This window comes from Chiloscyllium plagiosum, chromosome 20, assembly GCF_004010195.1.
Source record: "Chiloscyllium plagiosum isolate BGI_BamShark_2017 chromosome 20, ASM401019v2, whole genome shotgun sequence".
Taxonomy (NCBI): Eukaryota; Metazoa; Chordata; class Chondrichthyes; order Orectolobiformes; family Hemiscylliidae; genus Chiloscyllium; species Chiloscyllium plagiosum.
The window spans coordinates 12,251,925-12,265,023 of NC_057729.1; the positions used below are offsets into that span (position 1 = coordinate 12,251,925).

Here is a 13,099-nt window from a genome sequence, read left to right on the forward strand (position 1 = left end):
TAGGACCCGTGGACATAGCCTTAGAATTAGAGGGGGTAAATTCAGAACAGAAATGCGGAGACATTTCTTCAGCCAGAGAGTGGTGGGCCTGTGGAATTCATTGCCACAGAGTGGAGGCTGCAACGCTAAATGTCTTCAAGGCAGAAATTGATAAATTCTTGATGTCACAAGGAATTAAGGGCTACGGGGAGAATGCGGGTAAGTGGAGTTGAAATGCCCATCAGCCATGATTGAATGGCGGAGTGGACTCGATGGGCCGAATGGCCTTACTTCCGCTCCTATGTCTTATGGTCTTATGTCTATTAGCAAATATGTATACAATTTGTAATATATTACTCATTCAATTTTAAAAGGATTAGTAATCATGCTGAAGTGGCTTGTTATAATGTTGTCTGTTTTTGTTTTAATTTAGTTGGAAGGACAAGTGGTAGCACTCCTAGTCCAGAACCTGGAACGATTAGATGAGACTGTGAAAGAGGAGGCAGATGGTGTTCACAACACATTAGGTAAGTTATACTTTCCCCTGTGAAGCCTCTTGAAATGAATACAATACGAAGGAGTCATCTGATTTTCCTGAAGTTAGATTTCAGTTGTGTGCTTTTCCTACTTTAAATCAAAAGCACACAGAAAATAATTCTAGAGAAGATGAATTTCAGTTACACAGATGAACTAATCAGCAAATCTGAAGCATTAATTTCTTGTGGAAATGGCTATGCCTTTTATCTTGAGCGTTTAAAGTGCAGCCAATATTTACAAAATTGTATGGAAATGCTTTCTCAATTATAAGATTACTGAACGTCAGTTCTAAAACATTCCTTTTACGTTGCCACCTAGTTTCTTGACAATAACAGTGGAAGTATATCAGAGCAGAAATTTGTATTTTATCCAACACACTTTTTCTAACCCTTAAGCATTTCCCTTAAACCCCTTAAGGAACTGTGTCTTAAATTTGGATGCATTTAGTTTGTAGGTTTGTTCGTTCAGCAATGGTAAATTTTTTTTGGTGTTTATAGAAATATAAGGAAAACGCTGATCATCTCGATTTGATCTCTGTTTCATTCCCACACTGTGTTCTCATGTGTAACTGTTGTCGGTGTGTCTGTTTTTATGGTTCCCAAACAATTTTGCAATCTCTGTTTTCTAACTTTTTTTGTCCCTATTTCTCACTGTTTTCTGTGAAGATAGCCCCTACTACCATTTGTTGCTTCATTAATTTGCTCAATTTGTCACTGATTTATTAGCTGTCTTGATTCAAGTTTGAGACTAGCAGCAATTGAGGAGAGCATGTCCTTAAAAATGTATGAGAATCAGAGGAAGGCTGGAATAGCAAGATGGCAAGGGCTCCTTATGGGATTGGGAAGTGACTTGTGGCATGTGTGCAGGCTGGTCAGGTCGAAATTTCAAATCAAGGTGGACTATTGAAGAAAATGCTGGAGCACCTCAACCTGTCTAGCAGTATCTGTGGAGGGAGAGGAACAGAGTTGACATTTCGAGGCTGATATGACTTTTTTTTTCTTCAGAATGTTATTTCTTTGCTATTCAATATCTGCTGTTATTCTATAGTAGACTGTGTATGTGCACACCATTCTAATATTCCCATATTTGACACTCAAATTGTGAAATACTTTGCAAGCGTTTTACTTTGTTCACGCTGCTGTATAAATGAAAGTTGTAAAAACATGTATCACCTGATCTGACCATAATGTAAGTGAATTCCTAATTGTGGTGATACTGCAGCTTTAAAATCCTTCATTACATTTAGTGAGCTTTCAGTTCTTGAGCCAATAATTCATAAACTCGGCACTGACCAAGCAATGATTTGAAATTGTGGACCCTGTGCAGCAGATAATTCTAAGATTTTTGGTCATGACTGCTCCATTGAGTTGATGCTCAAGAAGTCAGTGCAAAATCACTGCCAGTGAAAACGAGAACCAATCAGGAGGAACCAGTCAATCTGTGGATTTAATTGGTTTTTCTAAAATCCCATTAGTTTCAATCGGAAGTGTGCTACCGAGTATTTTTACTTGTTTTATGTTGCTGTGGCTTATATCAGGAAAGAAGCAAAGCAATGTGCTTGTCAAGCCCAGTTAATCTTTTAGGATAGAAGACCCAGTTGTATTATAAAATGAACTCACCAGTGGGAATACTAATGGGGATACAACCTGGGGATGCTAATTGTCTGTGACACCAGTTCAGCTGTTTGCGCACTTCTATTACTTTTTAAATTTATTTCACTCTTAATACTTTACATCAAAATGCTTTACCTTCTTTGGCCTCATTTCAATGAAGTGTGAGAAGCCTGCCCTTGCAGCATTTGTAATGAAAGCAATTCAGGCTGAAAGTAGCAACTGTTAGAAATTTCAAAAAAGCAAATACTTTGCAAACAAGACTTTGAAAATCCACTTGTAACTTATCATTTAGCCAATCTTTTGTTGTTTGTTTGAAGTAAGTCTTTCACCTGTTTGATATCTTCATATTCCCGTCTCTCTCTTTTGTCTGTCACTTTCTTTCCTTCAACATGTCCGTTTGTCTCTTTATCCGTTTTCACCCATTTCTGTATTTCTTTCCCTTCGTATGCTGGGTGGTGTGGTACAACATAATGAAGAAGGGAACTGCTGTCAGCTGCAGACTGCATTTAGAATGAGGGTTGTAGGGGAAAATGTGACCATCTTCCACTTGTGCCTTTGCCATTTTATGTTTTCTCTTCCTATCCTTTGCTCTACATCTGCCGCACTTTTGATTGCTGATTCCTCTTCTTTCAATAAATCACTCAATGTTTGTAACCTCCTGACACCCATGTTTCACAGTCACTTATCTTGTCTTAACGTGTCTGTTTCCAAATGTGGTTATTGAGATGCTAGAGGCCCTCAATCTTTAAGCAGTATTCTTTGTCCTACCTTGCCTTTTCAAAGTTAATTGAAATAAACAAAATATTCCATCAATATAATTGACTGGATGGTACTGATGCATCCTAAGAAATTAGATACATTGCTCATGCTTAGACTGCTGATGTAATCAAAATCAGAACTCTGGGCAAAACATTCAAATTCATTACCAGGCTTTTGGAAAAGGTTGAAGCCTTCAGTAAATAGTTTAATCAAATCATTAATGGACAATTGAAGTTTAACCATGATAATGTGAAATATATAAGGTTTTTGATTTCCTTGAACATCTTGAAAGATTGCATTGACTGAGAAAAAAGTGAGAACAAAATGTAGACTTGTGGGTAATTTGTAATTGTAACCAGGTGGTAAGAATTATGGGTAAAATGTTTTATGCATTAAACTTGCAGCAATTGCAGCATATTATGCTGTGTGATGTTCTTAACATTATGTATCTTGCTTTCATTTGGTTTATAGATTTTTGGAAGTTTTTTTATGGATAGTAAATGTGGAAGCTATATAGCCTTTATACTGAAGAATAACAAATTATTTTTCACGCGAGTCTTCCAAATTAACATTAATTATATATATTTTATATTTTGTCATTCATGTTTTATATTGAGAACATGAATCTGACCTTGTCTGGTTTCTTGGTGAATTGTGTTCAGTTACTCACAACAATGTGTTAATAATACATTTAAAAGGCTTTTAATAAACAATACATTTATGCATCCTTGTGATTCAGTAAATAAACATATATGTCAGTGTTCAGCAGGTAAATGTTAGGCATAACTCAAATCTCTTATTTATGGAGAAGAGTATTGCCAGTTTTGTACAGGAAAAGCCAAGAACACTTTTTTAATAATTTTGGTCCACTCAACATATTCATTACTTGTTTGCACAATCTCTGTTAATTGTGTAGATGAGAAGTTGCAATACGTTAATTCTATTCTAACTTTCACCATCTATGTTAGATACATGGACTTGTAAAAGTTTGTAAAATTCAAAAGTGCTTCCAGACTGATTTACTTTTGGAGACAGATGTAAGAAGAAAGTATAGAACTATAGACACTACAGTGTCTACAATTCAGACATTCAAAATAGGGAATATATTTAATGATATTCTGCTCGTCACCAATGTTTAAATTTGATATCTCTAGTTTATTGCTAAAATTAATTTCTTTCTTTACACAGCTGTAAGACTGGATCATTCTTTGCATTTTGCCAGCTTTCTATGTCATAAGCGCATAGTGCATTAATGAAAAATCAATAGCCTAAAACTTGCCTAATTAAAATAATTTCTTATGTGCCAGTCCTTCCCTGTCAATCTGCACAGATGCAAGCCCATCTGTGTGCACATTTAGCACAGGGAATGAAGCGTGGATTCTATATCGCACACTCTCTTATAATACATTAAATTGATCCAAATAGCTTGGCTTGGATATTTGTGATGTTGGTTCTTGAGTTTTTTTTAAAGCTTATTACTGTGATGTGAGAGTGATGGTGATGTTTTTGATGCTAAAGATAAACAATTAAATGTTTATGGAGGTTTGAGAAATAGACCAGACACACGGCCTGGCGAGTATAAAAGCATGTTGAGAAAAAAAATCTAGATCAGGATAAAACTGCTCGGGGATGAAGTGTGCTGCATATCTGGATTTTGAAAAGAAATTTGAAGTATTTTGCAAACGTACTTACAACAAGATTTAGTTGAGGGGCAGGAAAGAATGGGCTATGATTAGTGAGTATTGCCCAGATTGGAGAATGGTTTGGAATATTGTAGTCTAGGGACAGCGCTGACCAAATCTTTGCTTTAAATATGGTTAGTTTGGATTTGGGCATGAATGAAAATGTATTGTTAACAGAAAAGCAAAGGTTTGCAAAAATAAAATATTCTGTTAGAAATGGAGTTTAACAACATCGAGATGAAGATAGCAGATATAGTTTAATGTGAAGTATAAAGATTGTGAATATTAGGAGGAGCATTTAATTTATGTAGATGTTTAGATTGTATTTTTTAAGATGTCTTTGGATTGTTTATAAAAAGCATTCAGGTGAGTGGTTCAAGAAAAGAAATGTTGAAGAATGGCGGAACTTAGTAGAAAGATGTCAAAGTATATGGTAGAACGAAGAGATATTAGGGTTCAAATACATAAATCCATGAAAGTCTGAACAGAGATTAACAAAGGTGAAAGAAGGCACCTACATGGAATAATCAAGGATGGGTGAGCATGAAATTGTTAAAAGTTATTCATTTTTGGCCTTTAGACGTCATGAAGCGACCAATTTCATACGTGCTTATGAAGTCATTAGATAGACCAGTGGCACTTTGAGTTTTTAATAGAACACAGAGAACAACAAGGCTGAGATTTTAGTAAATTTGTGTGAGGCTATACATGTTTTGGATGCCCCTTTGTGGAAAGAACTTGATTCTGTGTGCTTGATATCATGATCTCAGAATTGTTACAGCACAGAAGGAATACATTCAGCCCATCTTTTTGAGCTGACTCTTCCAGTGAGAAATTCACCCAGTGCTGTTTCCATGTAAACATGCACTTCCTTGTTCTTCAAATAATCCAATTCCCTCTGAATACCTCAATTGATCCTGCCTTCACCACACCCTTGGAGTACATTCCAAATCTTAACTGTTTGCTGTGAGAACCAGTCCTTCCTCATTGTTTCCATTGCTGTTTTTGCCAATTACCTCAAATCTATGCCCTCTCGTTTTTGATCCTTCCGTGAGTGGGAATAGTTTTGTCCGATCTATTCTGTCCAAACTGCAAATGATATTGAATACCTATACAAAATCTCCTCTCAACCTTCTCTGAGGAAAGCATCCCCATCTTATTCAATTTATATATCTCAAATTCCATATCCATGGATCCCTTCTATTAAACCTTTCTGTACTGCCTCTAATATCTTCACATCTTTTCCTAAATTAAGGCATCAACAACTGGACCTAATACTTCAGTTGAGGATGAGTCAGTTTTTTTTTAAATTCACCAGGGATGATAAAATAGAATCGTAAGGAAAAGCTTGAACTCTGAATGCTCATTCTGTGTGATCCATCTGGCTAACAGGATATTGAGTAAATGGTCTTAATCTATCATCATCCATCAAGATTTTGTTTTGAACAAAACTACTTTCTCTTGGTAGAGAGTCAGTGAAGCTGAAGGTTTGGAGAATGTTTATTGAAGCTGACCCATTGAATATGGTTCTTTTGCTATAGGAAATAGTTATGACAGAACCCATTACACCTTTTTCAAGGATAATGCAGATACATGTTTGAATCAAAGGAAGGATGCAATACAGTGATTTAGGTTTGAAATTTCTGAAGCTTGAATCAAGACAGACAGAATAAGGTATTTACATATTTTTGATTCCAAGGTTGTGTTACAGGGCTCCCTCACCTCTTCCTGCTTGTACCCTGCAATCCTGTTACTGCACCTCCTATTGGTGAAAAGCAATAATTTTTAATTTAGGAACAGGGAGGTGGCTAGGAATTGAAATACAGTTCAATCACCAGATTTAGGTTTATAGAATTTTTGATTCTCTTATATTTGATGGATGTTAAACTTGGGTCGTTGTCAGCTGTCATGTTGATATGACAGTAAAACCGTAGATTTGTGAAGAAATTGCTTCTGATCAACAGAACCCTCATCTGGAGGTTTCCTGGATTTGCTATAAAAAAGTGGACACTATTCAAGTATTGAGGAGAAAGTGAGGTCTGCAGATGCTGGAGATCAGAGATGGAAATGTGTTGCTGGAAAAGCGCAGCAGGTCAGGCAGCATCTAGGGAACAGGAGAATCGACGTTTCGGGCATTAGCCCGACGTTTCGGGCATTCCTGAAGAAGGGCTAATGCCCGAAACGTCGATTCTCCTGTTCCCTAGATGCTGCCTGACCTGCTGCGCTTTTCCAGCAACACATTTCCATCACTATTCAAGTATTGGCAAGTAATGTTTTAAAATGCATTTGTTTAAAAATAAGATTGACTTAAATGATTAATTTCAACTTAATAAACAAAGAGTGGAGGAATGCATCATTTCAATGTTCTGCATGAAAGCTGTAGACTCATTTCCCCAAGAGCTCAGCTATTTGCAGTAGGTCAGCAAAAGGTTTGTTGTCGGTTTTAATTTACTTCTGAATTATGCATTCACTATGCCTTCTCTTTCTCTTTCAGCTATTATTGAGAACTTAGCAGAATTTCGTCCTGAAATGTGTACTGAAGCAGCTCAGCAAGGTCTTTTGCAGTGGATGCTGAAGCGGATAAAGGTAGTACTTGATTAGAACCCAATTTCCCTTCCTTCCCCTCATTTTAACCAATTGTGTTAACAGTTGTCTTTCTCAGTGTTCTCTCTTCTTTGAATTGTTGTCTCTCTTTGAATCATGCTCTCTCTGTCTCTTTGAATCTCTGTCACTTCTAAATCTGTTGTCATCACCACATCCTGTTCTCACTAAAAACCTTTGACCCTCCTGCCCAATCTTCCTTTCTTCTCCAAAGCTCTTGTCACTTCCCAAATCTGTTCCATCCTTTCCTTTGACTCCATGTATGAATCTCACAAATCTACCCTGAAACCCTGTGCATCGAATTCACAAATTGCATGAGACTGGTAACAGTAAGTGTTCTCCTCAAATCCTTCTTAACAAATCCTCCTGTCTTCAGCTTTAGTCATAGTTAACCACGCTGCCATCTTCCAACACCCTTTCACTGTCAATCCAGTTGTCTTAATGAGAGATTTATTCATGCAATGCAACACTAACATGTCTGCTTCCTCCATTGAATCTTGCACCAACCCTCCGAACAACATCCCACGCACATTTTAAATTCCACCATTTGCCATGGAAGCATTCTAACATGGATCCCCAGAACATGTACTGGGTCTCTTAATTAATAACGTGGCAATAATACCACTAGGCCATCACTTCCCCATGTTAAGGAAGCTGCTTACTCTTATTAATCTGCATGGAATCACCACTTATTCAGTGAGCTCAGTATTTTGTTGTTCCCAAACCTGAAACCAGTCGTATTTTCATTTCTCTACCTATACTTTGATCCTTATAACTGAGTGATTCTAAATAGTTTTTTTTAACTAACATATTCCACCTTCTGTTGAAGTATAACCACTGTCCAGTATGCCACATTTAAATGAAGTCTCATCCAGTACACTTATCACTGGTCTGAAAGCTCCTTGTGAACAGCACAAAGTCCCTTAGACTGATCAATCTCATCACTTTAGGAACTTTCCATGTCATGTGTTACTTCAGAATCCCTGTTGTTACACTTTGGACACATCACTATATTCTTAATCACATCTGAAACACATGTTAACTGTTCCCTGGGCATTCCTGGGGTTAATGTGTCTATTATTATTAGACCAGTTCAGATCTAATGTGATTGTCTTATCCTCATTTGCTTTGCCTGGAATTCCTCTGCTGTTCTGACATCTGTATTCCTTATCCACTTGTGAAAGATGGTGATCATTGATCCTCCAACTACTGTGCAATCACTGAAGTCTCCTTATTGCCTCTAACACTGCTGGTGATGATTACTTCACCCGGATTTTTGAAGGCTTAGGAGGTCTGATCCAAAAGCGTGTTTCTTTTTCAGAATTTTACTCCAGCTAAGACTGGGCCGATCCATATGCGACATGGATTAGGGTACTTCCAAATTGAAGTTTTCAATCTTGTTCACAATCAGTTAAAGGCCATGATGATGTATTTCTGTATGAAACAGTGGTTGTATTTCTAAATTATCAAAGCCTGACTCTGCCTTTTAGGCATTTATACGTTGCTTAAAAAGTTTATCTATGAGAAGCAATGAGATGTCCAAACCAACATCATTGTTCAACTGATGGGCATCAAGTTTTTGAAAACTTTTGTCAGATATGACCTTGGCATTGTCACTTTGTGGTTTTTCTTTTCAGTAATATCCATGTATCCACTTTTTAGTTTTCCACTGATCTGAGAATGTTGGTGGGTAATCATTTTTTGACATTTTGTATTGGTCTTAAGCCATTTTTTCCCATTAAATTAACAAAATTTTGATCTGTCTGGGGAAATACTCTTTACTCATCTGAAGATGAGATTAGAAACTTTCTCTGCAACCAATTTATTAAGGTAGCTATCAGTTAAAGAATGAAACTAGACTTTTTGTGATAATATGTAATGCTGAATTCTGCAAATAAACAGATGTCTGTTTCCTGCCATCTCCAGTATTTAGCAGTAAACCCTTTTCACAAATGCTTTAGGTACATTAGTTCCCCCCCCCCAAATCCACAGGGGCTGTATTTCAAGACCTACTGCAGATGCCCGAAACCACAGATAGTAGCAAACCCATTCATTTAAATGGGAAATTTACTTCCCTGGCAGCTTTCTGGTTCTTGGTTCTGGAATGTTCCATATAATTTTTTAGGCCATGGCAAACCACGAAACCGATTCCACGGATATAGCAGTCACCCGTACTTAAATAATCAACGCTTTTCATTTTGTATCGTAGTAAAATAGTCAACATGTCATGAACATATTTCTTCCTTCTTGCAAAAAGCATAATTTATTTTCTTAAGTCAACTGTTGTTTCCTACTTCTGGTTTGTTTTCACTTAATTTAAGTAGCAAAGTGAAAGATGATTTGACATTGACCTATATTCATAATTTGGTCAGTGATTTGTAAAGTTATTAAATAAGAATCAAGTTTTAATAAAGAGCTGAAGGAAATACATTGATCCCTTTAAGTAACACATTTTGGGTGATTGTCTATAATTATTCACGTTGATGAATATTTCCCTAGAGTTGAGGGAGAGCAATTCCAAAGGTATGTCACCTTGTGTGACTGTTCAAAGACAGAAGTCGGTCCTTTACTTATCAGGGAACGGAAAGCAGCTCACAAACTGAAGGCAAAAAATGAAAACAATATCTGTGGAACATGTTATCCAGCAGTGCTATTTTCTAAAGATAATTCTTTTTCAAAACATCATAAATGCTGCTTGGTAACTGCTATAGCCAGACTGTATAAAAACTAACAAGCAAGCCCTTTGAATTGGCCATTTTAGTATTAACTGATATGCAACAAATATTTACATTGTCTACTAATTTGTGCATGTCGGAATAAAAGTAGGTTTATGATCTGTAAAACCTTGTGCAGACTTCAGAAGGATAGTAAAGTGGTTAAACATGAGGTTCAGTTTCTGTTAGAAGAAAAAGTTACATAACTCATTGATCTGTACATTTATGAAATGTTTTGCAGGCATCTTTTCCAAGTTGCACTGAAAATTGTTAGGTTCCTATTGCGATTACAAGAGCAAAGTAAGGCAGAAGCTTGAAATCTAAAATAAAAGCAGAAAATGCTGTAAATACTCATGTAGAAAACAAGCCACCAGGATACATGAACATCAACTAGCCACAAAACAGTGTGACCCTCTCTCACTAGTATCCTTACATACAGATAAGGAAGGACACCACTTTGACTGGGACAACACATTCATCCTCGGACAAGCCAAACAGAGACATGCACGAGAATTCCTAGAAGCATGGCATTCCAACTGGAACTCTACCAACAAACACATCGGGTTAGACCCAATGTACCACCCCCTGAGAAAAAGAACCGGAAGTGACATCAGCACAGGAAATTACATCACCGACCCAAAGAATGCCAAGCATATAAAAAGAAAGCAGGAATTATCAGCAGTGCTTCGCCAGGAGGCCCACTGAAGATGTTACCTGGTAGGGTGACGAAACGTCTGGAAATGAACCTTCCAGCTCAGCAAGCAAACCTACATCCAGAACCTCAACCTGTGCTACAAATCTTCTTAAAATCTGTTTTCCTTTTGCTCTTCAACTGTTAAGCTTTTAGATTTGCCTTTGCTGTCCACTCCCATTGCAATTTGAACTGAGATGTTCTTAATTTCATGCAATTTGATTTAAATCTTGCTGTTATACTGAGTCCAGAATGCCACTCTGCGGAAATCTTTAGGTATTTGACTTTTTCAAAGAAAAGATCAAAACCATCCAATTATTTGGGTTAAATTGGCATCTAACAATAGAGAGAGAGAAGGCTGTTTGTATTTGAACTTTTAAATGTGCACAGTTGGAATCCTAGTATCAATTAAGATGGCATGGTGCTCCAGTTGTTAGCTCTGCTGCCTCACAGCACCAGTGATCTGATTTCAATTCCAGGTTTGGGTGGTTGTATGGTGTTTGCAATACACCCCGTGTCTGCATGGTTTCCCTAGGTGCTCCAGATTCCTTCTGCAGTCCAAAGATGTACAGGTTAGCTGGATTAGCCATGGTGAGTACAAGGTTATAGGATAGGGTGAGGAAGCTGAATCTGGGTGGAATGCTCTTCAGCGGATTGGTGCAGACTCCATCTTTCCACACCGTGGGGATTTTCAGATTGATGTTTTTTAGAATCTGTGCTCAGTTGCATATGATAATTTGATGTTGTAATTCTTGCAGTGTTCTGACATGTTGTAACCAGTTCTATTTTTAAAACAGGCCAAGATACCTTTTGATGCCAACAAGCTTTACTGTAGTGAAATTCTCGCCATTTTACTCCAGAATAATGACGGTGGGTTTATTTTCTGTGATTATTTTTGAGATTGAAGAACATGAAATTGGTAAAAATGAACAGATTGTGAATATTTTCCTCATCCAAACCCCATAATGATTCTGTCCATCTGGTCGCTTTATCTTTGCATCTGTTAGTCTGTTTATGATTCTGCTGTCAGTGTTTCTCAAGGACTAGCTTTCATTTAATGTTGCTTGATAAACTGGAGCATCATCTGTGTTACATTTAAATAATATGTGTAGTAGGAATCCTGGCGCCGATTGAGAGTTATTTTTTCGGATCTGTGCTTGCAGATAGTCATCAGAATCACATGCTGTCATTGCTCTGTTTCCCAGTGGTTTTTGGCTTAATAATCGTGAAGATGGCTTGCAACTGACAAAGTTTAAAATTACCTCCACCTTTCGCTCCTCAGGTGAATATCAGTCAGCTGTGTATTTCTAGATAGAGATTGGTACACATTTTGGCTGATGCTATTTTCAAATGCGTCCAAAAACTGACCACCATCCAAGGACCACCTACATGTAGTTTCTGCTCCCTGTTACATGATGTTTTGCCCATTCCCATTGCCATAGATCATGCTTACATCTCGTTTGGTCACACTTCACACTTTACACTTTGTTAAAAATGTGATTATAGCAAAGGAAGGGTCCAGGTGGTTGACCTCACTCAACTGCTTTTGCCTGTACCCAGAGATGAGGAGGATCTGAGATATCTAGGATGTTTAACAGATGCACCAGGTGGCTGGTCCAGGCCGTTTTTCTGTTTTCACGTTTTTTGCTGCATAATGCATTACTGCGGTGCCATTTTCACCAAAAAATACTAAAATATGGTAACTCACATCTTCATTGCCACAATGGACTTTGTTTTACCTTTCCAACATCGGTTCCTCCACTGTTGAGTAGTCATGCAAAGGAATGGATCAGGCTTGAAGATGAGCAGCTTTCGATCTAATGAAGGATTTAGACTGGAGATCTGCCTCCTTTTTGTTAAAGAGGCATTGGTAGGATTAATATGATAAATGAGGTGAAAGTTGGCTCTTGAGTCTTAACCTTTGCCATCACCTTTGAGTAAGGTTATGAAAAGTGAACTGGAAATTGTAGCTATACTCAATTCATAACCAGGAGAAAGTGAGGTCTGCAGATGCTGGAGATCAGAGCTGAAAATGTGTTCCTGGAAAGCACAGCAGGTCAGGCAGCAACCAAGAAACAGGAGAATCGACGTTTCGGGCATGAACCCTTTTTCAGGAATGAGGAAAGTGTGTCCAGCAGGCTAAGATAAAAGGTAGGGAGGAGGGACTTGGGGGAGGGGCGTTGGAAATGCGATAGGTGGAAGGAGGTCAAGGTGAGGATGATAGTCCGATATGGCTAGGAAGAACTGTTTGTTTAGTGTATGGATTCTTCTGTGGATGAAGAACAGTAAAGGTCCTTTGCAGGTCTCCGATATGGCTAGGAAGAACTGTTTGTTTAGTTCCGATATGGTTACATCGTATCATCCATCGTCATTTCCGCCACCTCCAAACGGACCCCACCACTAAGGATATATTTCCCTCCCCTCCCCTATCAGCATTCCGAAAAGACCACTCCCTCCGTGACTCCCTCGTCAGGTCCACAACCCCCACCAACCCAACCTCCACTCCCGGCACCTTCCCCTGCA

The 13,099-nt window shown here is 37.9% G+C and overlaps 1 protein-coding gene across 1 annotated transcript in view; it reads left to right on the forward strand.

The window, feature by feature from the left end:
• Nucleotides 1–13,099, forward strand: part of ctnnbl1 (catenin, beta like 1) — a 192,568-nt gene that overhangs the window by 61,300 nt on the left and 118,169 nt on the right. Inside the window, exons 6-8 of the mRNA XM_043710185.1 lie at nucleotides 413–506; nucleotides 7,065–7,156; nucleotides 11,374–11,446. Of these exons, the coding sequence (XP_043566120.1) occupies nucleotides 413–506; nucleotides 7,065–7,156; nucleotides 11,374–11,446 (259 nt within the window). The remainder of the gene's footprint in view (nucleotides 1–412; nucleotides 507–7,064; nucleotides 7,157–11,373; nucleotides 11,447–13,099) is intronic.